Raw genomic sequence first — 25,930 nt, 5'->3', positions numbered from 1 at the left:
ATATTTTGCCTTGACTGTTTTATTTGTATGTTTCAGTGATGGTCATTGTGGAAGTTAAGTTCAATAGACAAGGTGTTTTCAACTAGTGAAAATTCACTTTTCCAGGGATTTTCTGGAAGGAGTGCTGCTCAGGAGGCCAGGACAAGAGCAGATGCAGCAGGGCTGGGGAGGCAGCTGGCCACCATGGCAGCCACAGTGCCCCAGGGCCACTGCTCTGGCCTGGCCCCTCCTGCAAAGGTGAGATTACAAGTTTCCTTCCTCTTAGCAGTTGGGGTAACTGCCTCTCTGCAGGCAGAGCGTGCCAGAGGAGAAACCCCGAGGGTTTTCCCGAAACACCCGAGGCCTGTGGACTCCCCAGAGTGGAGACTGGTTCCGGGGCAATCAGGACAAGGAACACGAGCAGATAAGGGAAATGTAGACACAGCCGAGAGTTTTCTTCAGTTTCAAAGCAAGGAGATTCTGTCTGCCCACCTTCCTCTTCTCTGTGTTGGCATGAGTCTCCTGCAATTTTCCCAGGCCAAACTCAGGGACCTGGTGTCCCTTGCACTGTGTCCCCTTCCAGGAGCACCTCCTCCACTTGGGATAGAGAGTATGTGCTCTGGGGAGAAGCTGTTTGGACAGCCGAGAATTGTCAGTAAAGTCATGTGTGTGTGTGTGTGTGTGTGTGTGTGAGAGAGCACACGAGGGCACGCACGCATGCACATACCTGTGTGTGTGTGTGCGTGTTGGGAGTGCGGTGCTAGTTGGTGCTGGAATGTTCTTATATGCCCTCTTGTCCCTTTGAGACGGGGACACAGGTCTCGAAAGAGCAGGTGTGGTTCATCCCAGCTTGGGGCGGAGGAGAAGTGTTGATTGTTCCCAGGCCCCCAACTGCTCAGGTCCAGCCACAGCTGAAGAGCCTGCCCTGGCAGCCACAGGGGTCTCTGGCGGGGGAGAGGAGTGTGGAAAGACCCGGGGGGCTGGGATCAGATTGCCATTTGCTGTGGGGACTTGAGTCACAACTCTCTTCCGTTGATGTTTGGTTATGGGGATGGTGCAGGGGGCTGCACTCATACTGCTCACACACTGCATGTCGGCTTCACCCAGACCCCATTGTCATTTGGTGCTCATAGAGCAGCCCTGTCTGTGGAGCTTGGACAACACGACTCGCATGATTCTCAGTCGGAACTGGAACAGGGTTAGGATTCAGGGTGAGTGGGTCCTCAGAATGAATTACTGATTGAATGAATTACTGATCTAATTCGTGCTTGTGGGGCTGCATCTCGGCAGCATTCCTTAGGACACAAGAAGCCACGGCCAGGAATTAAACCTTTGTCCTCACTGCTATTAGTTGAGTTCGTTAACCACTGAGCTGCAACGGGAACTCCGGGCTATAGATTTTTTATGGAGATGCCCTGGTCGAAACTTCTGTCCTTCTGCCCCATTCTGGTGACAGAGTCCTCATGGCTGCCCTGTCCTGGGAATTCCCTTGAATTGTCTGTGCCCCGTTACCCTCTCCTTCCCCAGAGAGTCAACCTCAGACTCCAGGCAGGACATGGTGTTGGTGGTCACCTGGATGTGTGGGATAGGGAGGAATGGGGGCTTCAGCAGCTCCCCTCATAGGACCAACAAGCAGCCAGCTCTTTCCAGCCTTTGCCTGGCCTCTCCCCACTGACCCCCCATGGGGCAGTCCCTGTACAGACTGTGAGCTTCCCTGACCTTGGCCCTGCCAATCCCTCCACCTTTCAACCCCCAGGAAATGATTATCTTTTTGTTCATCTAATAAAGTTTTTAAGAAATTATTATTGAGATGACATACACATAAAATTTCAAAGCAAACCATTCAGTGGCACAATAAACTTTACTGAGCTTCAAAACATTTAATCACCCTGAAAGAAAACTCCTTACCCATTAAGCAATCCCTTCCTATTCCTGCCTCCACTCTGGCCCCTGGCAGCCAGCTATTGGTTGTATCCCTCTCTATGAATTTGTTTATTTTGGATATCATATTAGTGGAATCATACAATATACAAGCTAGTAGCTGATTTCTTTCACTTAGCATAATATTTTTGAGGTTTACTAATGCTGTGTAGCATGTGTCAGTGCTTCATTTCTTTTTGTGGCTAAATAATATTATATTGCAATTATATGCAATTTGTTTGCCCACTTATCCATTGATGGAAGCTCTTTCCACCTTTTAGCTCTTGTGAATGGTGCTTGGAGCTGCTAGCACTGTTCACAATAGCCAAGACATGGAAGCAACCTAAGTATACATTGACAGATGAGTGGGTAAAGAAGATGTGTTTTATATATGTGCTTGTGTTTTAGACACACACACACACACACAATGGAATATTACTCAGCCATAAAAAAGAATGAAATAACACCACGTGTAGTGACATGGATGCAACTGGAGATTATTATATTAAGTGAAGTAAGTCAGAAAGCAAAAGATAAATACCACATATATCACTTATATGTGCAATCTAAAATATGACACAGGAGTTCCCATCATGGCGCAGCGGAAACGAATCCAACTAGGAACCATGAGGCTGTGGGTTCGATCCCTGGTTTCACTCAATGGGTTAAGGATCCGGCGTTGCTGTGGCTGTGGTGTAGGCCAGCAGGTGTAGCTCCAATTAGACCCCTAGCCTGGGAACCTCCATATGCCATGGGTGTGGCCCTAAAAAGACAAAAGACAAAAAATAAAATAAAATAAAATACGACACAAATAGGAGTTCCCATTGTGGCACAGTGGAAACAAATCCGACTAGTGTCCACGAGGATGTGGGTTCAATCCCTGGCCTCTCTCAGTGGGTCGGGGATCTGGCATTGCCGTGAGCTATGGTGTAGGTCGCAGATGCGGCTCGGATCCCGCATTGCTGTGGCTCTGGTGTAGGCCGGCAGCTACAGCTCCGATTAGACCCCTAGCCTGGAAACCTCCATATGCCTGGGGTGCAGCCCTAGAAAAGATTTAAAAAAAATGAATATAATCCAGGATGAACCATCATATGTATACATATACACACATATATACTTGTGTGTGTGTGTATTCACTACTATTACTTCTTTTTTGACTTAAAGAGAAATGAAAATGAAAATTTTTCCACGGCCCTAAGTGCAGCGCTGGTCTTCTGTCTGGGCACCTAGCATCTCACGGAGAAGCCATCAGCCCTAAGTAGAAGTAACAGGAGGACACCTAGCACATTGTCACAGAAGCTGCAAGTCCCCTTTATGATCCCACTGTCAAAAACGATGCAGGAAAGTGTTGTTACTCCGAACTGGGGCTGGGTGCAGGGGAATCAGCGGCCCCTCTACCTCCTTCCTTGGCAGTGATGCTGCTCCTGGCCCAGCACTGCCTGAGCTCATGCAGCACGATCCCTAGGCTTCTGGGGTATAAGGGCAGGTGCTGGGGCTCAGCTTCAGGCCCAGCTCTGCCACTGACATTCAACCAAGGTTTTTGGATTTTTATAAAGTCCAATCTACCCTCTGACATAGAGGGAAGGCTGTCCCAAATTGGTGAGCATCCTGCTCTTTGTCATGCTGGGACAGCTGAGAACAGACACGTGGTCATATTTGTCTTGCTGCCTCTAAGTCCAATCATTACATCATTTCCCACAGAGTAGCTGACCCCAACAGAGTCACCTCCCAGGACTCTCTGCCCTGGAACCCATGAGAGGCTGGCCTTGTTACCCCCGACCCTGTGGGAAAATCTTGGGAGCCCACCTGGGGGCGCATTCCACCACGAAGACAGGATCAAAGAAATCTGCCTGCAGGGAGAGACCAGAATGAAGGCCAGGCCAAGAGAAAGCATCAGCAGTTGTCCCTGTGCTGTGACACAGGCATCGAGGTGGCAGCCCCTTCATGTTGGGTAGGGGCCACCTTGCAAGGCACCTCCTGCCTGAGGTCCCAGGAGCACCCTTATTCTCTTCTCATTCTTTCTGTCAGTCCAGCACCTATGTTTCTGAGCTGTCTGAGAGCCTGGTTAAGTAAATTGTTGGGCAAACTGGAGCGGATTGTGGACACCAATTAATTCCATCCCTCAGTGAGGAGTGTGGCCACTCTGTGTGCAGCCGGACTCAGCCCATCCCTCATACATGTGAGCAGCTGGAGCCCCAGTTATATCGCAAGAGTTGTCTCTGAGGCTTCTCCATGCCCAACTTTTGCTTTTCTACAGCAACTCACTATTGTAACCAAGAAGAAGCCTGTGAGGCCTTCCCCAGCAGACCCCTACTCATGTCCTCGGACTGCCTTTTTGTCTATAGAAAAACTCCTGAAAAATTCAATTTAATCAGAGAAATGAGAAAATACAGAGAACAAGGAAAACAGATAAGCCTGGCAGAGTAACAATCGTCTAGCCTTTCAACAAAGCCAAGGAGTTCCTGTTATGGCTCAGCAGTGACAAATCCAACTAATATCCATGAGAACACAGGTTCGATCCCTGGCCTTGCTCAGTGGGTTAAGGATCTGGCGTTGCTGTGAGCTGTGGTGTAGGTCACCCTGCTCCTCAAACACTCTAAGACTCCTCACCACCCCCTCCAAAGGGGGCCATGGTCCTTGCACTAGCGGGCTGTGTTCCCCTCCTGGCCCTGCAATTAAAGCCACTGTTTCTGTTTCCTCCAACTCTGTCTCCACGTTTCTGTTCGGCATCAGTGTACAGAGACGGCTGACATTCCAGCAACACTATGGCATAGTCACCCCGTGTCTGTGAAGTTCCTCAAATATAAACTGCTCCTCTGTCAGTCTCTGAGACGGGTGCACACACAAGCCTGGAAACAGCTCCCTGGTGCCCTTCCTCATTCCCTCTACACTCCCTTCTCATGGAAACTGGGTGTGGATGGGCCAGGAGCCCATTCCTAGGATCCTGGAGCCCCCCGGCCGTAGCCTGGTCTCAGAGACTCCTCTGCCCATATGGGCCCCCGTCCCCTCCCAGGGAAGTCCTCCTGGGCCAGGACGGCCACGACAACCAACTAGGAGATGATCCCTCCCTCTCCTGTCCTGATGGTCACCACACTCAAGGGAGTATGTCCAGGGAAGGCTTCTGGGCTTCTCCTGTTCAGGTTGGCGTGGCTTGAAGCTGTCCTACCCGGGGGTCACGCCACGATCCTCTGCCAACACTCCACTTTGGACCCCTTCCTCTTCCTCATAGCTCTGGCTTCTGGGCCCTGGGGCTCCAGACTGTGTCACCGTGGTGTACATTCCTGCCTCCATGGGCCCCTTCCCTTGAGTCAATATTGATCTAGCTCCCTCAGCCTCTTCCTTCTTCCCCTTTCCTATCCAGGGCCCCTTCTCCCCACAGAGCCCTGCCGGGGGGAGGGCAGACAAGGTCAGCTGCCATCCACATGGTTTTGCTGTAGTGGCTCCTGGCACTGGTGAAGTGATGGAAAAGCCAAGTCCTCTGGCTTAAGCAAAGACTGAAATTCTGTTTTTTGATAGGTGTCCTCCCTGGGCTGACAAGCTGGTGGCCAGCAGTACCAAACCTCTGACACTGTTTCAGACTCAAGGGACAGGCTGCAGTGGCTATGGCCAAGTCATGTCCCATATAATTAGGTCTAGTTTATCTGTTTCAGCCTGGGCAAGAGTGGGGCCAGTGGACTGAAGGTGTGGCTGCCAGTGGTTCCCTAAATGGAATGGTATCACCGTCAAGAGTCAGAAGAAAGGCAGCTCAGAGAATGTCAGGGATTTCCCAAGGCCCCTGGGCCAGTTCCCCATGTATCTGAATGGCCTCCTTGGTCCCTTCCCATGCCTAATGCCCCTCAGAACTGACTAGCACCCTGTACAGCCTCCACACACTGGGGCTGGAAGCAGCTGCTGCCAGGTTAAGGGGTGGGAGTAGGTGGATCAAACCCCAAGGGATGTCCCAGCCCAGACTCAAGATCAGAACCCAACCCAGGCAGAGGTGTGCTCACTGCCAGCCCAAAGTGAGGGCTCTTTGAAGCTGAGTCAACAGCTTAAAACCTAAGGGTTTAAGAGCAGTCCCTTCTCTCACTACCATCTCTCACAGGCCATGGAGGGAACCATGATTCCTGTCTGTGCCCAAAGGGAGCCAGGCCCTCCATACTTGGGAAAAGGACCTGCTTCCTCCCAGGGGTCCCCTGCTGGCAGCTCTGCTGCACACACACCCGCTCTGTCGAACTTCTTCTTCTTTTTTTTTTTTTTGTCTTTTGTCTTTCGAGGGCCACACCTGGGGCATATGGAGTTTCCCAGGCTAGGGGTCGAATTGGAGCTGCAGCTGCCAGCCTACACCACAGCCACAGCAACGCCAGACCCAAGCCATGTCTGTGACTTACACCACAGGTCACAGCAATGCCAGATCCTTAACCCACTGAGTGAAACCAGGGATTGAACCCTCAACCTCATGGTTCCTAGTCAGATTTGCTTCTGCTGTGCCACGATGGGAACTCCTGTAACTATTTTTGTAGTGTTTCCCACATTTAAAAATAAAAAGAAGAGAGAAAATTTCATAATTCTCCAATACATTTAAAGTGATGCATGGACCTCAGGGTTTCAAGGTTGGCAGAATACATGGGAAAGTGATAAAAGAGATCAGAAGACCCACTTGTGACATTACCTTTGAGATTAGGAAGTAAGTCACACTAGAGACAAAACAATAGAACAGAGATATTAAATGGCCCCATCCTATATTGGGAGGAAAGGGTACATAAAATGGGAGCTTCATAATTTTTATAGGTTATTAAGAAAATATACCATGTCCTAGTCAAGGGTGCCATATCGGAGGTCAGCCTGTACCGGGGTCAGAGTGAAATGCATTGTCAGCGCTGATGAACTTCTGGCCTCAGCCCAGAGCTATGGCCCTAGAGCCATCTTGACTGGCCTAACTGGACCCTGTTTCCCCTGGAGGGCATCCAAGGCCATCAGAGATGCCCCACTATTTTGAAGGCCCTCAGTTCTCTGAGATTCTCCCTCAGACACTTTGTGTCACCTCTTCAGTATCTCTCCTACCCCCCACATTTGGTTTAATGGCAAACTTTACCACCTCTGGCTCCAGCAGGAAAGTAAAGGGGTGTCCATCTCTCCCTGCTCTAAAGAGACAGCAGTGCACTCAGTCCACTGTGGTCCAGAGAGGAGCCACTCAAATGCACTGCAACAGTGCCTGTAGTCAGTTGCTCCAGCAGATTCTCAAAAGGTACTCTCAGACTTCCAGAACTCCCCAGTTTGGTCTCATATAAGGGATACATTTTCTTCTATTAAAATCATGCTAACGCTAATCCTTCTAAAAACAGGCTTCCCACCTCCCCTCTCCTCACTGAAGGCTGCACGGATTAGCTGAGAATGACTCTGTCCCCATCTTCCCTGGTTGCAACCCAAAAAGTTTTCTTTGTGATTCATTTGAGAGGGGCATTTGTAGGTGGGTGAGTTCTCATTTATTCTGCCACAGATGGATGGATGGGTGGGTGGATGGATGGGTGGGTAGATGGATGGGTGGATGGATGGAGATGATGGATGGATGGGTGGATAAATGGATGGATGGGTGGATGAATGGGACAATAGGTATCTAGGGGATAGATGTGTGGGTGAGTCAGTGGAGGAGAAGGGTTGGGGTTGAATACCACTGCAGACAGTGTCTTTCCCAAATGACTTTTTTTTTTTTTTCCCCGCCTGTGGCATATAGCAGCTTGATGTGGGATCTCATTTCCCAGACCAGGGACTGAACCTGGGCTGCATCTGTGATAGTACCAAGTCCTAATCACTAGACCACCAAGGAACTCTCCCAATTGACTTTTAGTTACTTTTGAAGGACATGACTAGGTGAGAGCAGTGCTTCCTCCTCCATGTGGTCACTCCTAGGAGCATTTCAATTGACCAGGGCGGCAAGTCACAAATGGTTCCTCCTTCCATGTCCCAGAACCTAGGATGATATGTGTCTCAAAGCAGGGCCCAGGGGTTCTGCCTCCTGGGCCCTGGCCCATTGGCTTGCAGGGCCCGATGCCAAGGGGCAGTGATGACATCAGGACAGAATCAAGGGACACTCAAGTGTGCCCTTGGCCTGATTCCCCCTAAAGGAGGTGACTCAATGACTCTCTGGTAGAAATGAATAGGAGTGTGGGGCTGGGGGAGAGGGGAGGGGCATTGGGACAGGGGACAGTGGGCACCCTGTGAAGGACTGGGGCTTAGAGGAGGAGCAGAGAGGGGGAGTTCCTGGGAGGTGGGAGGGGCGGAGGGACCCCGAGGTGGGAACACACTATTGGCTGGATACTCCCAGTGGTGCCCTGGCTGGCTGAGTTCCCATTCACACCTGGAGTCTCTGGTGCTCTGGGGAGTAAGGGCAGGATTGGGATCGGGGACACTTGGTGCAGCCAGGCATAACCAGAGAAGCCCAGAAGTGTCACCCTACCTAGAACTGGGCACAGTGGGGGCAGTTGTTCCCACCACACATGGGCACACTTTGGGCATCCTGATGGCTGACACCTGGGTTGAGATGATCCTCAAGGGAAAGAGGCTAACTCCAACCAATGATATGGTACAGTTCAAATGTCCAAAACCAAGAGGCCTTTTCTTATTCTCGATTAAATTTTTGTAATGGTAACAACAACAAATCCACTACCACCAAAGGCTGCCTTTCTGGGAAGGGGGTCTGCCCAAGAGAGTTGAAAATGAGGCTGGGACAGAGGGTGTGGCAGTGGGGGGTTGGGGGAGGTGTAAGCATCCAGCAGGCCCCTGAGTGAGAGAGGCCTCAAAAGGGTAGGCACAGGGCCTGTCCCCAGAGTGGCCTCTGGCCCCTGAACTTTGCTGGGCTCCTATCTACTCTGCTCTGCTATCGGCCCTGCCTGGCCCAAAGTTGGGTCCATGGGACATGGCTCGATTTCCTGCCTGAGTCCTTGGGACTGCTGCTGGGCAAGCCCTTCCCAAGAAGCCTGCTAAGGCTGTGTCCAGGTGGCCAGTGTCACACTCCAATCTGAGGTCCCCTCTATGCCATCCACACACTTACGAATGGAGGTCATACAAACATTGCAGGGCAGGGCTGTGGAGGCCCTGCCGCATGCTCCTGGCTGGAGCTCATCCTTTTGGGTGGATATTGGACCCCCTTATCTTAGAGTCCAGGAGGGCACTCAATCATTGAGGTAACTCTGGGCACACGCTGCACCCCTCTTGTCCTGCCCCAGTCCATGGTCTGTGATGGAAGCGGTCCTAGGCTTCTGCTCAGGGTGGTGAAACTTGGGGAGCTGGCAGCAGGGACCCAGCCTGGGCTGCACTCCCAGGCCCATGGGCTACTGGTGCTCAGGGCCTAAGCCAGCATTTGGCTCTAGTGGTGGGGACAAGGTGCTGTCACTTTATCCATAAAGTAAACATTGGGGGAGTGTGTTCCTTGTTCCCTCAGAAGCCAGAGGGGGTGCTTCTCAGTTGGGGAAACCCAAGTCCTGCATCCTGGTCCTTCCGGTGCCATCTGCTGGTGGCTTTGGGGGACTCCACAGCTGATGGGGAGAAAGGGCTGCTGCCCTTTGTGTGCCCTGTCCAGTGGCCTCGTGAGGCTGATCTGGCAAGAGGATGGCTGGAATAAAATCTTCATGGATAGCTGAGACTTAGCCAAGAACTTCATTATAACTCAAGACTGGCATCAAATTTATTATTATCTTTTGTTAAATATTTTATCTTTTCAGAGAACATGTTCTACAGAGGAAGGTAGGGTAGGTTTTCTTCCCAGAACATGTTTGTGTGTGCAGTTATGTGACAGGAAGAGAGGTGACACAAACAGGTGGTACACATGTGGGGGGAGGGGGCGTCTGAAGCCCCAGGGTCCTGCACCCAAACTGCACACATTGCTCTTCTGATAGATAATGGCTTTTGAACTTCCACCAGGTAAACCTGCAACCCAAGCCTTACAGTCAGATGACATCAGAGGAGGAGGATCACTGGGGACACACCTGCATTCAATGTATCCTAAAGGAACAATACACAATGGTGTGGGAGGGGGGGTCCGCTGGGCCAGCCCCTGCTCTCTTCACAGCGCCTGTCCTGCAAGCGTCTCATGGAGTAGGGGTCGGTGTCAATCTCTGTGGTGCTAACTGGGACGAGGGGCCTCCCAGGTCGGGGGTTGCGGGTGGAGAGGCAGTGCGAACTGGGATGGAGCGCCCTGAGGAAAACAGCTCCAGCCTCCAGAAGATCCTGTGAGGGCAGAGGCTTGACCTTCCAGGGCACGGATGTCAGGTACAGACTAGGGGGCAGAAGACACGGCCTCCCTGGGGTTATAGGAACATCTGATGATTGCCTCCTGGCACAGAGCAATGCTGGTGGGTCCTCTGGGCCAGCCCCAAAGCCTTCTTCAGTGGAACCCATGGTGTTTGCTTGTCATAAGGCTCTTCACAGCTTGGGAGGTGCCTCAGGTGACAGATCCAGGCCCCAGAGGGAAGAACCTGGTGTTTCTCAAATGGGACATTCTGGACCTTCAGGTGATTCTTCCAATTCTGGGCTAGGAGGTGGGGCTGGGGACCATCTCGAAAGAGGTGGCCACAGTAGGGTCTATTATGATAGCACTTGACTTGACTCGGGATGGTGGGGATCAGAGGCAAGAATCATCCAGACTCAGGAAGACCTTCCCTGGGCTCCCTTCAGGCTGAAGCTTTAAAAAGTAAATCCCTTTAGGCTGAAGTTCTAATGTAAAAAGCCAATGATGCAAAGTTCTCAACACTCAGGAGAAGAAGGCAGATTGTAACTCATGGCTTGGCACTGCAGAGACGCCTGCTCTGGGCTCTGGCCAGGTTCAGGAGAGGACCTCCCCTTCTTGCCCCACACACATTCCTCATTCATTACTCTGAGCTGGAAATACAAGTGCCCTCTCTTCAGCCCTGGAGAAGCGAGTGAAGAAAGCCGATCCCAAGGGAAGGGAGGGCTGTGTGGAGGGGGCTGAATTTGGGGCGGAGGCTGGGAGACACAGTTCAACCTCCATCACCATACGACCCTCAGACCCTTGTATTTCTCATAAGAAATTAGGGATCACACCACCCATCATGGTGGGAGAAGGCATCCAAAGAGACTGCCTAGGAGCGTGACCAGCTCAGGGTCAGCCCCTGTGAACTTTGAGCTAAGTGGAGTCAGAATCTGAAAGGGAGAAGGGCCCCAGGGGTCTGCAGGGTGGCCCGGGCAGGCATGGTGATGGAGTGCAGGGCAGCCCTGGTGCCTAGATTTTGCTCTTCCCAGCTAAGGAGGAGGAAATGCCTCCTGGCTCGAACTAAAGAAGATGAGTTCCCAGCCTGGGCCTCTGGCCCTCTGCTCCCTTGCCAGGCATGGCCCCCACCGACTGTCAAGAGCCCAGGGTCCAGGGGGGCCTTGCCCAGAGCTGATTTAGTAGCTGTTGTCTGTGAAGAAGGGCACGTGGGTGGATGGGGTGCTGTCGCCCTCCTCTTGTGGCCCTGCCAGCTCCCCGTACTCGCTGTTGTAGAACACCTGACCCCGGGCTCCCCGGTCTGGCCGCGGCCACTGCCCTTGGGGGTCAGGGTGCACCGCAGTCACATCCGCATTCCTGCCAGGTCCTTTACAGCTGCCAAGACAAGGAAGGTGGTGTCAGTAAGAAAAGAAGAGAGCTTGGAGCCGGGTCAGGGTTTGATCCGTATCACGAAGGACACAACCAGAGCCTCGAGTGGGCGCAAAGCCAATGGGAACACATACAGACTTGACTTAAACAGAAAAACAAACCCATGTGACTACTGGCAAACACCAGAGCTTTCTCTGTCCCAAGCCTGGGCGTGGGACAATGGAGAAGCCCAACTTCATCCCACTAAACCTACTTCTCTTCCAGTCTTGGCACGAAGCGCATCAACATGGTTCAATGGCTTAAGTGCCTGGGTGTCATCCTTTCTTCTTCCCTTTCCCGCATCCCTCATATCCAGCCCATCCAGGAGTCCTGTCCTTTCTACTCCGCAATACATCCCGGCACTTCTCTCCATGCTCTGCCCCTGCTTTAGAGTGAGAGGCCCATCACTGCACATTCCTCACGGCTCTAGCTCATCTTCCTTCTCCCACTCATGCCTCCCTGTAGGCCAGTCTTCAGAGAGCCTTCAAGTTTGACGATGTCCTTAGTCCCTTGGCAGACTTTCCAATGGCTTCCAGTCACTCTCAGAATAAAACCTGGAGCTCCCGTTGTGGCACAGCGGAAATAAATCCAACTAGGGACCATGCGGTTGTGGGTTCAATCCCTGGCCTCCCTATGTGGGTTAAGGACCCGGGCGTTCCGATTCGACCCCTAGCCTGGGAACCTCCATATGCCGTGGGTGCAGCCCTAAAAAGACAAAAACAAACAAACAAACAGAAAGAAGCATTAGCCAGAAACAATTTCTGCCAATGCAATTAGCATTCATTTTCCAAAACTAGTTTACTATTAGAGATCACCTGATAGAATCAATAAAAACACAACTGGAGGCCAAGATGCACGATACGTATGTGGTAACTGTCCCCAGGCATATGACCCCACAACCACCTGTGTTCACAGTACTGCAAACATGCCCTTCACAGCCTGCTGGGAAAATAACTGATAGTTGGTTTAAGGTGCAGAGGTCTTCAATCCCCTCACTCGAAAGGTGAAAAACGACATCAACTATCCTAATGTGATACCAAGTCACACCTGTGGTCTAGGGCGCACTATTCAGTGACATCTTCACATACCAATTCCCAAACAACCCATGCAGAAGTCAAGATTTGCTCTGGAAAAACTATGTCAAAGGCACAGGTATCAAAGGTGGAGCTGAATGATCTGAACACGTGTCTTAAGAAAGTGGAAAAGCATTTTATATGATAGTGTAGGTCCTGTCATGTAAACAGCTATGAGCCAGTCAACTGGTCAAATGAATGAGTAGACTTTTAACTATTTTATATATACCCTTCAAAGTTTAAATATTCAGATTTTGTGTTCTTGTGGGGTTGTTTTTTTTGGGTTTTTTTTTTTTTTTTGGTTTTTTGGGTTTTGTTTGTTTTGTTAAGAGGAGGGAGCTATCTTCTTGGGCAAATGGAGCTCACTATCTATTCAGGTCGCCCTCTGTGCAGGCGCACAGGAGAATTTCTCTAGAACCACATTCCTATCAAAGTAGGGTGCAAGTCAGCTCTGGGTCACGTGATCTGCTGGCTCCTGTGGCCACCAGGCTAAGGGCTGGGGATCAGGGATGGTGCTGGGCTCCCCTGGCTGGGAGAGGGATGGTAGGTGCCATTGGCACACTGCATCATTCTTGGTTTCACAAAGAGACGTCTTCTGAGCAACTGTCAAATGGAAGAGAGGGTTGGGGACCAGCCCCAGGTGCACTGGGTCAGGACGGTGATGGGGGAGGGAGGTCCTCTGGGGAGGCTGGTGGACTAAGGCCTCAAGTCTCAGGGCCTTGGATGCACAAAAAGGCAACACGGAACTGTGTAAGTGTCAAGTAAAGAGTGACAGGTACATGCCAGCCTGGCCTCCCTCCCCTGGCCTCTGGCAGGGGAGGAGGCTCCAGACGCCTTACCTGAGCTTGCCTTCTTGTCTGTGTCTGTTCTCCAGCCGCTCAAACTCCTCGGAGGCCAGCACCATCCCACTGTCCGTCTGGTTATCCTGTGCAGAGAGAATAAGCCAAGGCTGTGGAACCCACTGAGGCATAAACCTTCATCGCACCCAACCTAACACTCATCCAGTGGGAAGTGTGGGGGAAATGGGTGTCCACTTGCTCACCAGAGCCTGCAGGTAAGGGTCACACGCCCTCACCTTGGAAGGAGAAACTGAGGCTTGGCAGGGGCTGTGTATTGCTACTCAGGAGGGCAGCAAAACTGGGAGGACCCCCCCCCAACCCCTGTAGGGGGACATACAAGGCAGCCATGCAAAGGGCACAGGCAGAGCAGGAGCACCAGGAGAAACAAGGAAAGTATCAAAAGAACCTGGCAGCTCACAGTATAGAAAAATGATCCTCAGACTCATGTAGTGGGGCTGTGGCACCCTTAGTGTGCATGGCATGGTTTTCATTTTGATTTACATGGAAGGGAACAGCACTCTTGTCAGAGCTTCCCCCGACTCCCCATCGCCTCCATCAGGCCCTGGGGACATGAGACAGGTCCGCACAGCTCTGGTCCAGGGCTCTCACTGCGGCCCCTGCCAGCCAGGTGCTCCAGGTCCGGCTGCCTGGCTCTCTGGCGGGAGTCAGATGTCAGGAAGTCCTAAGGCCAGCAGCACTGACCAGCCCCATCTAGGGAGCCTGGGAGGCTGCCTGTGCTTTTACAAAATGGACACGCTGGCTGCAGCCTCAGGGAGCTGTGAGACATCTACTCTGCTTGACCGCATCTGAGGACACGGGTGGTGTTCCCGTGCCTCTTACCCCAGCCTCCTCCTCGAGTGACACCAGCTCCTTCTCTCTGGCCATGGGGCTCAGTGGTCACCCACCCAAGGGGGACCCTGACTCAGACTGATTCCAGGAGAACCATCTGGAAGGAGGGGCCATCTTTCCACTGGGTTTCCACTGAGGCTTCTACCTTGCCGGGAGAAAGTGGGCTGGGGTGCCAGGGAGTGGAGACCCCGTATAAGTGAGGAGGGCACAGGTGGGGGCAGCGGAGAAACGGTGGCACTGAGCAGGGGCTCAGACCCCAATGTGCCTGAGGCACAATGTGGATTTGACGTTTTCAAGGGACAATGGACTCCCTTAGGTGAGCTAGTTTCTGCTGCTGCCTTAGTCCTTCTTGATATCTGACTCCCTGCAGAGAAAGCCCTGGTCCCTGCAGAGGCCTGACCTGGGGTGCATGGCCACCCCCCCACCCCGCTTACTGCCGAGGCCTTATAGGTTGTCGGGGTCATGGGAAATTCTTCAAACGTTTTCATCCTGGAAGGACCCTGGGTCTGAGAACCTCTGGCAAGGCACCCCGGAAAGGACACACAGTTGTAATATCTGTGGAGAGAAAACAGAAAGTACTGGGAAACATACCCCAGCACCCCTCTTGAAAGCTCTTCCCACCTCTCCTTCTGTGCCCCTCTCTAGGGAAGGATCCTAAGCCTGAGGTGTGAATATGGGGCCCGGATCTGAGTGCTCGTCTGGGCTCCCCCCCAAGCCCCCCACCATCCCTCCCTGAGCCATGACTCCTCTCCTGTGCAAGAGGATTGAACCTCCTGAGGCCACTACTGGGAAGGGTGTGAAAGGTGAGTGTCACACCTAGGCTGAGTGTGACATGGAGCTGGAGAAAGACTAGGGGAGGCCCTCGCCCCAGGATGTACCACCCTGTGCAAGGGTGGTGGTTCTGGTGCCACAAAGCCATTGCCCGGCCTGCATGCACATGTGTATGCACGTGTGTGTATGTGTGCACACATTTGGGTGTCTGTGGGGGGCTGATGGAAGGAGCCTGGCAAGAACCAGCTGGCTCTACCTGAGTCCCAGGCCTGGCCCTGCTCTACAATGGGGCAGAGGAGGCAGGGAGTCTCGAGTGCTTCTCTCAGTATCGCCAATGGGAATGTGGATATGTGACTTTCCTGGAGTATAAATTAGGCCATATGCTAAATCCCGGATACAGGTGAGTGAGTGGCCTGCCCTGCTCTCAGGGGCCCTGACAGTGGCCCTTGGAACCCACTCTTCTCCCTACCCACTTTGTTTTCTTTCCCTGCAGTGCGGAGCTGGCCAGGACACTATGCCTGAGATGGCCCGCCCTTGAAATTGAAGGGGGCCTCTCAGGGGCTAGGAGTGCAGACCGAGAGAAGAATCTAGGAGGTACAAAGAAAAGCAAAGTCACAAGGCCACGTGGCCTTGGATGGGTCGCAAAGCTGAGCAGGCCCACCAGGGCATCACTGACCCTGGCACTGTCATTTAAGGTCACTCTGCTCTTTAAATTAGTATACAATGGCCTCTCAAGTCTTTGGAGTTTGCCTTTCCTTGATGACTGATGGGATAAAACATACCATGTTCAAACTGCTTTCCCCCTGCCCGGGGAACCCTGGACCAGGGGAGGCTGGCTGACCTGGCAGCCAGGCTGTGCCGGTGCAGGCTCGGTGGGCTGTCCTCGGCGTCAGTGTCTGCCTCGGCGACATGCAGGGCCGTGGTGGACGCCTGCAAGAAGCTGCCCTCCTCTGAGCTCTGAGAGTCGCAGGGTGCCAAGCAGTCCTCCTCTTCCTGGCAGGAATGGCAGAGACAGCCAGGATTAGAGGCCCCTGTGTCTCCTTCAGCAACACCCCCGCCTCCATGCATGCAGAATGCAGGACTGCTGGAATTCCTGACCCGGAAAGTGCTGTGCTCAAGGAGCCTGGCAAACTGCCCGCACAGCCCTTCCAGGTGCCTCATTTAAGGAGGAGGCAAGCACAACAAGGGCATCCTCTCTCTAGAGCCCCGGCTGGCCCACAGCCTCAAGAACCAGTGCCAGTACTTCCCACTCTCTTCTTGGAGCAGAACGGTACCCCAAGTGCCAGTCACCAGCCCCTGAGGCTGGGGCAGCAGGCAGCTCCCCCCTCCCTCCATCAGGTCCCAGGGCACCTGGAATGGCCCTGAGCTGGCTTTGTTCCCCACCCCTGTGGGGAGGGAGATACAAATCAAAAGCGGGTGTGGGGCAGAGATGCAGAGGGAGGCAGAGGAACACATCACTGCTCTGCGTAGACGAGACTCCACGCAGGCTCCCTGAGGACCAGCCCGGGGCTCCTTCGTGGGCAAAGTTGGGCTCTGACCATCTGTGACAGCCTCTAGGTTGGAGGCCAGAGGTTGCCACCGCAGGACAGGGAGAGTAGGTGCTTACCTGCCGGCTCCCGGCCTGGAGCAGGTCCCCCAGGATCTCCACCAGGTCTGAGAATGCGGGCCTCTCTTTGGGTTCTCCGGCCCAGCAGCTCAGCATGATGCGGCGTCTGCGGGTAGAGCGGGATGCTGGACTGAGGTCTGAGTGCAGCTCACATCCTATACCAGCAGACCCCAGCGCCCCTGCCTAACCTCCATCCCTCACACCCGCTCAGCCTCTCCCTCCCTCCGCAGGGCTTAGGCAGGGCTGTTCGGAGGCGAGCTGTCAATGGACCAGTGGCAGAGTGGCCTCTACTCCTGCCCCTGCCTGCGTGCCCCCTTCTCATGCCCTCTCCCCTAGGCCCACCCACTCATCTGGCCCCCAGATGACTCACGGCTTCCTGGGACTCACATGGCAGGAGTGGCCAGCTCTGGGGCCCTCATCCGGGTGCCCTCTTTCAGCCGCTGGCAGAACTCCTCATTGATCTGCACCCCAGGGTACGGGGAGGCCCCTGATGGCAGGAATAGGATGGGGGTGGGGTGAGTGGGGAGCAGACTACCACTGTTCAGCCCAGACCCCAAATCGCCTCTGTCCTGGCCCCCCCATGGCAGGGGTCTCATCCTGCTTCTCCCATCTCCCAGTGCTAGTTCATCGTTTTTGGCTGAGGACAGTGGCACCCACTTGTTAGGGTTGCCATGAGCATCAAGGGCTTTACAGACACGGTAGGGAAAATCCCAGCCCAGGATCCTCAGGGTCAGCAGAGCTTTGCTGAGCCTATTGATTGGCCCTGTCACAGTGAGCCTACTTAGGAGAGGGCTGCTCTAGTGCTTCCCTAAGTCCTGTGGCTCAGCCAGCAAATAGGCCCTGGACCTAACCCCCCCAACCCCCCAGCCCGGCAAAGATCTTGTCTCTCCTGCACAGGGAAAAAAACAGCTCCAACAAGCCATGGAGCAGCAGGGCAAACCTTTAAAGACTAGAGCTCTCTCCCTCCCTAAAACCCCACAAGGCTCCCAGGTCCTACCTCCCGGCTGGCCTGTGGAGGATGCACAGGCTACCTCCTTCCTCTCAATGCATCTCCTGACACTGCCTGCTTACACCCTGCCCAACTCCAACATGCAGGGCCCGTGGGCCTGGCTGCCCCCTCGTCCTGAACCACTGTCCTCTCAGGCCCACCTGCCTCTACCCCAGCCTGGCCCCTCTTGGCCCCTCTAGCTCACACACAGCACCATCTTTCTCGTGCTCTCCGCGCTCTTTTTTTTTTTTTTTTTGTCTTTTTGTCTTTTTGTCTTTTTAGGGCCACAACCACAGCATATGGAAGTTTCCAGGCTAGGGGTCAAATTGAAACTGTAGCAGCTGGCCTACACCACAGCCACAGCAATGCCAGATCCTTAACCCAATGAGCGAGGCCAGGGATCGAACCTGCATCCTCATGGACACCAGTCGGATTCACTAACTGCTGAGCCACGACAGGAACTCCTCCATGCTCTTTTATGTGTCGTGACAGCATTGGCCATGGTTGCCATTCAGTGTTTCCACTTTTCCACTTGTTCACTGCCTCACCCCTACCCTGGTGGCTGGGTGGTGGGGGAGGTGGGGAGGCGGAGGACTTCATCTTGGTCCCAACAAGAGCCCAGATTCCCATGGGGCTCACACAGGTGTGGTCACTGGTCTCCTCCCAGCCGCTCCCCAGCCCCGAGAAGGCAGGGGCAGCGTCCCTAACAGCAGGTGAGGAAGGGGCCCGGCCAGGGAGGGGGCAACCTGCAGGAACTCATATGGCCTTTCTCTCCAGGACCCATGGTGAGCCCAGGGGCTGCTGAGTGAATACAGGCCTCTGCCCTGGCCCTGGCTGGAGTGCCCTGCTTTGCAGCGGTGGTGCCAGGATGGCCCATGCTGGAGGTAAAGGGGAGAGGTGGGGGGCTCTCCACCCAACTGCCTGGGAATGACCTGGGCTACCTGCTCCAGGTGCACACCTCCAGGCTGTGCAGTGGGGCAGGGGATGTGACCCAGAGCCTGTCCTCCTGCCTTCCCCTCCCTGGGACCCTGCTCTGCACTCACCCAGGGAGAAGATCTCCCAGAGGAGCACCCCGAAGGACCACACATCGCTCTGCGTGGTGTACACCTTGTCGAAGATGCTCTCAGGGGCCATCCACTTCAGGGGCAGCCGGGCCTGTGGGAGGGATGGGTGTCCCCAGTGGGGGAGGGAAGAGAGGGAAGAAGCCAAACCTTCCGGCATCTCCCTCCTGCCCCCAGTCTCCCCAGGACTCGAGTCACGCCCCAAGAAAGGCTTCTGGTCACGTCCACCCTGTGTGTGTTCAGATGGCTCCTATGTTCAGACTTGCCCTGTTCCCTCTCCTGTATCCCTCAGGTGCCTCGTGTCTTCCTTGAAGGCTTCTGCCCCGCTACTCTTCTCCTGGGTCCGTCTGGGCCCTCCTTCCCCTGTGCTCTCCCAGGGATAACTTGTAGCCCCTCCTCCAGCTCCAGACCCCTGGCACCGGCACCCTGAAGAACCCGCTTCCCTGCACACTCTCACAAGCTCCACCTCTCTCCACTCACTCAAGTCCCCTCACTGGAAGGCTGGCATCATCCCTGACTCCTCCTGTGGCTCCTGATGTGCCTTCTTCCCTACTATGGCCTCTACCTGGGAGCCCTGAGGGCCATGGCCCTTCCTGACTAGCCTCTGCCTCCACCCCAGCACCCCCGCTCCCCTCTCCTCATAGCCGGGACCCACCTCCCCCATCACCCTCCCTCCAAACCTCTTCCTTCCTCCAGGGCAAACCCCTAGCCAGCTTTGGATGCTCAGATGCCTGACTGGCCACCTCTGAGCACCACTAACAAGACACGTTGCATCTAGTACCCAGGTTCTTTTCTGTGACCCTGCTACACCACGTCTGTCTGCATCTAAGAAAACACCACATGGGGTCCACCTCTGCATTCCCAGCCCCCATGGGCCAGGCAAGGAGAGTCAGTGCCCAGTTAATGGGCCAAGGTGCAGGGCCAAACACAAGCTCCAAATTGGAGCTTGTCCTGCTCCAGGTCCCTCAGTAGGGTCACTAGCATCCCTGTAGCAGAAGCCCTCAGACCTTCCATGTGGACAGCAGTGAGTCCCCCACCCTGCTCCATCCCCCACCTTCCCTCCACGGCCTGCACTCACACTGCCCTTGCGCACGTAGTCAGGGTCTTTGTAGATGTCCCGAGCCAGGCCAAAGTCACAGATCTTCACCACATCACTTTCTGACAGCAAGATGTTCCGAGCGGCCAGGTCTCTGTGGATGCACTAGGAGTGCGAGGAGGTGCCATGGAGGGATCAGGGCAAGCCTCTGAGGCCACACCCACACCTGGAGCTCCAGGGTGCCCCACCTGAGCCCTGCTCTTTGGGGACAGATTCCATCTGCCCCTATGACCCGCCATGGACAGAGCACGTGGAACCGTGGGGACAGCAGAGGAGGCTGCGGGGTGGGAAAGATCGATGCTATAGCCAACTCTCCCTCTGACTCGAGATCTTGGGAAGCCAATTCTACCCTTTGGGCTCAGTTTTCCTCCTCTGCAAAGTGGGAGAGATGCGCCTTGACCACAGCTAGCTTGGCATGCTGGTGGCATGCTGGTGGCTGAAGAGGCCTTTCTCCCCTCTGAAGAGTCACCTTGCGGGAGGCCAGGAACTCCATCCCTCGGGCCACCTGGAAGCTGTAGCAGACAAGGTCTTCCATGGTCAGTGGGCTCAGCCACAGGTCCTCCGCTGCACAAAGGAGTGAGGCTGGCTCAGGAGGGGTCCCTCCATGTGATTCCCATCTTCCACCCAGTCCCAAAGGGAGTGCTTGTTCACTGGGCCTGGCTGCATCCTTCTTGGCTGCACAACAACCATGCTGCCCTCTCTCCTGCCCCTCAGCCTCCATTATCTCCGTGACACCCACTAACTACTCCCAGAGCAGGAATACTGTTGCTACACTGGACCTTCGCCCCCACTACTTTTTTTTTTTTTTTGTCTTTTTAGGGCCGCATCTATGGCATATGGAAGTTCCCAGGCTAAGAGTCAAATCAGAGCTGTGGCTGCTGGCCTACACCACAGCCACAGCAATGTGGGATCTGAGCCGTATCTGCAACCTGCACCACAACCTGGATCCTTAACCCACTGAGCAAGGCCAGAGACGGAATCTGCGCCCTCATGGATACTAGCTGGGTTCCTTACGGCTGAGCCAGGACGGGACCTCCCACCTGTGTTTCTTCTGCCCAGACTGCTCCCTGCCCTGTCTGCAAGGCAAACTCCAATTCATCTATAGATGCCCAAATCAAACATCAAAAGTCTCTGTGAATATTGTCCTTGAGGGGTCCTCCCTTCCTGAGGTAGAGTGCATCACATGCTCTCCCATGCAAGCCCCTTGAGCAGGGCCCCGGGCTGGCTTAGCCCAGGGTCCCTGATCATAAGGTGTGATCCTTCCAACCATCTTGGCCCAGGTGAAGCCAGACTCTTACCTTCTTGGACCAGAGGGGCCCGCCCCGCCCCGCCCTTGCCCGTGAGGAGCTTCGTGAGGAGGGCCCTGTCGCTGGTCCCTGGCCTCCTCCTGTCAGCCTTGGCGCTCTCCACCATGGAGCGGAAGCGCCTTCGCTGCTCAAGGGTCTTCTCCTGCAGATGCACAAAGCGGGTCCGGGGGTGGGGACAGGGGGCGCTTCTCATTTAGAGCCGAGGCACAGGCCCTTTTTCCCAGTCCACCTAGGCTCCCTGCCGGCTCATCAGCAGAGCTCTGGCCCCTGGCTGGGTGACCACCTACCGCGTAGGGGTTGAAGGCCTCCCGCTTGGCGCGTAAGAAGTTGGACAGGTTGCCGTACTTGCAGAACTCCACAATCACCATGAGGGGGCCTGGGACAGAACAGGAGCTTGGTGACCGAGGGAGCGCTGTTGGGAAGCACCGAAGCCAAAGCACCACACTACCCTCCGGAGTCCCACCTCGCCCCCGCCCATTCGCAGCCCCACAAGCCCATCCCACCCGGGAAGCCAGAGCAAGAGGCCTGCGGGCCTCGCCCTCCCCCCTGGGCGCCCAAGCTCTTTACCGTTGGGCTTGGTGCATGCCCCCAGCAGGTTGACCACGTTGAGATGGTTACCGATGTGGATTAAGATTTTGAGCTCTGACATCAGGGCGCGGTGCTCGCTGGCTGTGGCGCCCTCTGGAGGGAACATGGGGGCTTCGCATGGTTCACGGCGCCTAGACCCAGCCTCTGCGCTGCTCTCCCTCTGGGTCACTAGCTTAGCTGAGGCTTGGCCAGCGCTCTTGCTGGTGAGGGCAGAGGGTCCCCAGCACGTCCCGCCTGCCCCTCTTGAGGGTTTAGGTGAGTCTGATAAGTACTGCTCAGAGGTGAGCCCCAGGCCTGATTCCCACCAGTTCGCCGAAGAAACTTGGGTAAGACTCTGGCTCTGAACTGGCTTCCCCTCCTGCACCAGGACCCCACCAGCCCACCCAGAGCTGCTGCTCCTCACCAGCTCAGCCGTCCCTTCTACCCACTGACCCCACACCTTTCAGCATCTTCACCGCCACAGTGTCACAGCTGCTGCCTTTGTTGATGCCAAAGGCCGAGGCTTCCACCACCTTCCCGAAGGCTCCATGACCAAGGACTCGCCCTGTGGGGACAGGGAGCGGGTTCTAGGTGAGCTGTATGGGGGTAAGGGTGGAGAGGATTGGGCAGCAGGGACAATCCCTGCAGAGGGCCAGGAAGGAAGGCCCAGGAGGGAGAGGAAAGTTGGGAGCCCCTGTGCCAAACAGGAAGTGCATGGGGAGTGGGAGCGGGAAGAGAGTGAGAGGAGAGGCAGACAGGAAGGCCTGCATCCTCTCCCAGCAGGTGTGAAGGGCCCACCCGGCTTAGAGCAGCAGGAAGTGACCTCCAGGGCCTGGGAATCGGGAGCCCCGATCATGGTTCTGGGAATGTACACCCAGATGGACAGGTGGGGCCAGGTGGGGGCCAGGTGGAACTTTTTGGCATGAGTTCTGAGCATGGAGGAATTTCAGGGCTCCAGCCTGCCCAGCCCCCACAGCACCTGAAGCTGTCTCTGCCCAGAAGAACAGGGTGGGTGTGGGCCTCACCCAGGTGCAGCCGTTCCCGGGGGAACTCCCACTGGCTGGCATCATAGGACAGGTATTCACACTGCTCCTCCAAAGGTACTTCCCCAGGGTCCATGATGATGGACAGGTAGCCAGTCTTGATGTCTGCATGGGTTGGCTGAGGAGAGGGATGGGGACGGCTTATTGATTTGGCCATGTCACCCTGGCTTGAGTAAAACTTTGCCCAGAACAGATGGAATCGCCTTAGGGACTTTCAATACAGGAGGGGCCAGACGAACAGGCAGCCTCTGGTCCTGTAAGAGCCCAGCATGGAGGGGTCAGAGGCCTTCTGGGAGACAGGCTTCCGGGACCATATTCCTTTACTTAAGGGCTGACCAGGGTGGGGAGAGAACCCAGGAGTTGCTGGGGAGAGGCTCAGAGGGGGAAGGAGTGCTCACCCTCCTCATGTTACAGAAGATGAGGAGGAGGAGGACCCAGAAGAAGACGGCGATCACCCCGGTGCCAACAAGGATCACGATCTCCATGCTGCCTTTATCTTCGGAGCCTGAGTGGGCAGAAAGGGGCTAGTGTGTGCGTGCGTGAGAGGGGAGAGGGTGCACCCTGAGGGAAGCACCCCTCCTAGTGGTCATGACTTGCAGTGAGGTGGCCACGAGAAGGTGGTGGCGGCAGAGGGTGGGTGGAGGGGCGTGAGGGGGGAGGCCGGACCTTCCACCGCCACGCTGGCGGAGGAGTTGACGCAGCCCTTGGCGTTGCACACGCTGCATAGATAGCGGCCTGCGTCCTCCTCGCGCACGCGCCGGATGCTCAGCTTCTGGTTGGAGTCCGTCAGGTCGATTCCTGCAGGGGATTGGGTGGAGTTCGACTAGGTCTGAAGCCGTGGCCTCGTGAACTTCCGGAACCCGCCCTTTACCCGCGACCACCCCCCTACCGGACTCTTCCGCCAGCAGCCTCTCATCTTTGTACCACACGATGCTGGGCACGTGCGCCCCGGCCACTGGGCACCGCATCTCCAAGGAATCACTCACGTTCACGAGGAGGTCCGTCAAGTTCTGTGTGAGCCGCGGGGCTTCCAGGGCTGGGGGCGGGGCCGAAAGAGAACTAAGGGGAGCTGCAGAAAGGAGGGCGCTTCGAGGTTTGAGCTGGGGGGGTGGAGGCGGGGGCGAGCAGGAGGTGCAGCTCCGCAGCGGGGCTGGGAAGGGGACTCTCCTGCTGGTTCGGGCTTGTGAATGGACCACGCAGGCGCGTGCTGACTGAGGCAGAAGTCTCCCTGGGAAGTGGCGCCCTGACCGACCCGACCCCCATGGCCTTGCCTGCCTCACCCTGCACTGACAGGTACTTCTTATGGCAGTGCTTGTCGTGGCTGCGCCGGTCCTGCACCTCGCACACGTAGTCGCCTTCGTGCTCAAGCGCCACGCTGGGGATGGTCAGGCTGAGTGTGGTGTGGCGCACCCCGGGTGCAGCCTCTTCCAGGCTGGCGGCCAGCGGCGTGGCGAAGAGGTGCACATTCTTGCAGTCGAGCAGCAGCGGGTTCCCGTGTGCATCATGCAGCATGGACAGGTTGAGGCGGTACCAGCGCAGATGCTCATAAGTGTAGTTGTCAGCCCGGCAGCTCAGGCGCACGGTCTGGCCCTCTAGGGGCTCCTCTGATGGCTCGGATTCTATGCTGAAGCCATCAGGAATGGCTGGGGAGGGAGCAGGAACTGCTGTGACCTCGAATCCCTTGTTGTCTCACCTACCTGCCTGCCCAGGTACTCTCTCTTCCTTTCCCATCGGAGACTCACTCAGCTCTCAACCCAGGGTGTGCATTACGTGTGTGTCCGGGTCAAGAACACCACTCTCTCTGGAGCCTTCTCCCTCTCACTGACATGAGACCAGCTCTCTGAAGTCAGCCCCACCAGAGTCTCTTCCTGCAGTGCCTCCTTCTAGCTCGACAAGCTCCAACACAGGCTGCTTGCTGCCCCCACCTCTCTCAGGAGCCCAGTGTTTTTATTTTTATATATATATTTTTTGCCTTTTCTAGGGCCACTCCCACGGCATATGGAGGTTCCCAGGCTAGGGGTCTAATCGGAGCTGTAGCCGCTGGCGGATGCCACAGCCACAGCAATGCAGGATCTGAGCCCCGTCTGCGACCCATACCACAGCTCACGGTAACACCGGATCCTTAACCCACTGAGCAAGGCCAGGGATTGAACCCACAACCTCATGGTTCTTAGTTGGATTTGTTAACCACTGAGCCATGAAAGGAACTCCAAGGAGCCCAGTTCATCAATGAGTTTCTTGCTACCAGACCCAGTGGGGTCCCGAATCCACTTTCTCCCTCGCTGCTGACTACACTGCCCACCACTGTCCACTCCTTGAAACAATCTGGTTTCATTAGTTTTTGGCAAAGCCTCTCACTTTCCTCTTGTCCCTCTGGCTGTGCATTGTCAAGCTCCTATGGGTTCCTCTCCCCTCCAAAGTGTTCTCTCTGGCTCCATCTCTCTTCTGGGTGCCCTCATCCACACCTCTGGGCCCCATGATTGTCTTCTTAGCTTTCTGAGGTCACTAACATATTTGAAGATCTGAGGTAACTATGGACCTTCTCCCCAGTTTTCGTGCGGGATCTTGGGCTTGGGAAGGCCCAGGAGAAGTGGAGTTAGGTGGAGCTGTGGGGAACAAGAGGGTACCCATGGGGGAGACACCTCCATCCAGACCTCCAGATGGTACCAGGCCATCCCAGTGGATTACCACCTCTGTCCATAGGCCTATAACCTCCAAATCTATCCCTCCTGCCCAGACCCAGGGGCCCAGTGGGCCCTGGATGTCTCTCTTGGGTGCCTCAAGGTCTCCAGAAACTTAATGGGCAACATCATTTTCTCCCAGGCCTGTTCTCCTCCTGTGCCCTGGTTCCTGACCTCCCTACAGGCCTGCCCAAGTCACTCACTGGTCACGTAGAAGTAGATGAGCCGCTCATCCTGGCCCACTTTGTTGAAGACCACGCACTTGTACATGGCAGACACATTGGCATCCTGGATAACCAGCTTGCTCACCGTCTGGACAGGACATGTGTCAGGCATGAGGATCCATTTCCTTCCTGAGTTCCCCCACCCTGACCTCCTTGTTCTGCATGGAGGTTGCTGTGCCCACCAGAGTAATCGGGGAAAGTGAGGCTCTGGGCTGGAAATGACCTCAAAGACGGGACAAGGAATGGTGAGGCAGCATTAGGCAAAACCAGAGAGACCTCTGGCTGTGGATGAGCTCAGGCTGTGGCCATGCTGAAG

The 25,930-nt window shown here is 55.1% G+C and overlaps 1 protein-coding gene across 2 annotated transcripts in view; it reads right to left on the bottom strand.

The window, feature by feature from the left end:
- Positions 1 to 9,533: 9,533 nt before the first annotated feature.
- The window catches only part of FLT4 (fms related receptor tyrosine kinase 4), a 39,055-nt gene continuing 22,658 nt past the window's right edge, over positions 9,534 to 25,930 (bottom strand). For both annotated transcript variants that reach the window (XM_047777850.1, XM_047777851.1), the window contains exons 12-30: positions 25,594 to 25,702; positions 23,990 to 24,352; positions 23,599 to 23,745; positions 23,376 to 23,507; positions 23,108 to 23,214; positions 22,692 to 22,827; positions 22,127 to 22,231; positions 21,667 to 21,780; positions 21,387 to 21,475; positions 21,091 to 21,241; positions 20,262 to 20,356; positions 19,775 to 19,897; positions 18,679 to 18,790; positions 17,035 to 17,134; positions 16,648 to 16,753; positions 15,883 to 16,034; positions 14,705 to 14,825; positions 13,422 to 13,507; positions 9,534 to 11,476 (exon numbers count right to left, since the gene is read on the bottom strand). In XM_047777850.1, the coding sequence (XP_047633806.1) occupies positions 11,281 to 11,476; positions 13,422 to 13,507; positions 14,705 to 14,825; positions 15,883 to 16,034; positions 16,648 to 16,753; positions 17,035 to 17,134; positions 18,679 to 18,790; positions 19,775 to 19,897; positions 20,262 to 20,356; positions 21,091 to 21,241; positions 21,387 to 21,475; positions 21,667 to 21,780; positions 22,127 to 22,231; positions 22,692 to 22,827; positions 23,108 to 23,214; positions 23,376 to 23,507; positions 23,599 to 23,745; positions 23,990 to 24,352; positions 25,594 to 25,702 (2,544 nt within the window). In that variant the 3' untranslated portion in view covers positions 9,534 to 11,280. The remainder of the gene's footprint in view (positions 11,477 to 13,421; positions 13,508 to 14,704; positions 14,826 to 15,882; positions 16,035 to 16,647; positions 16,754 to 17,034; positions 17,135 to 18,678; positions 18,791 to 19,774; positions 19,898 to 20,261; positions 20,357 to 21,090; positions 21,242 to 21,386; positions 21,476 to 21,666; positions 21,781 to 22,126; positions 22,232 to 22,691; positions 22,828 to 23,107; positions 23,215 to 23,375; positions 23,508 to 23,598; positions 23,746 to 23,989; positions 24,353 to 25,593; positions 25,703 to 25,930) is intronic.

This window comes from Phacochoerus africanus, chromosome 4 (genome assembly GCF_016906955.1).
Source record: "Phacochoerus africanus isolate WHEZ1 chromosome 4, ROS_Pafr_v1, whole genome shotgun sequence".
NCBI classification, from domain to species: domain Eukaryota; kingdom Metazoa; phylum Chordata; class Mammalia; order Artiodactyla; family Suidae; genus Phacochoerus; species Phacochoerus africanus.
This window is presented reverse-complemented; position numbering and strand designations above follow the sequence as displayed.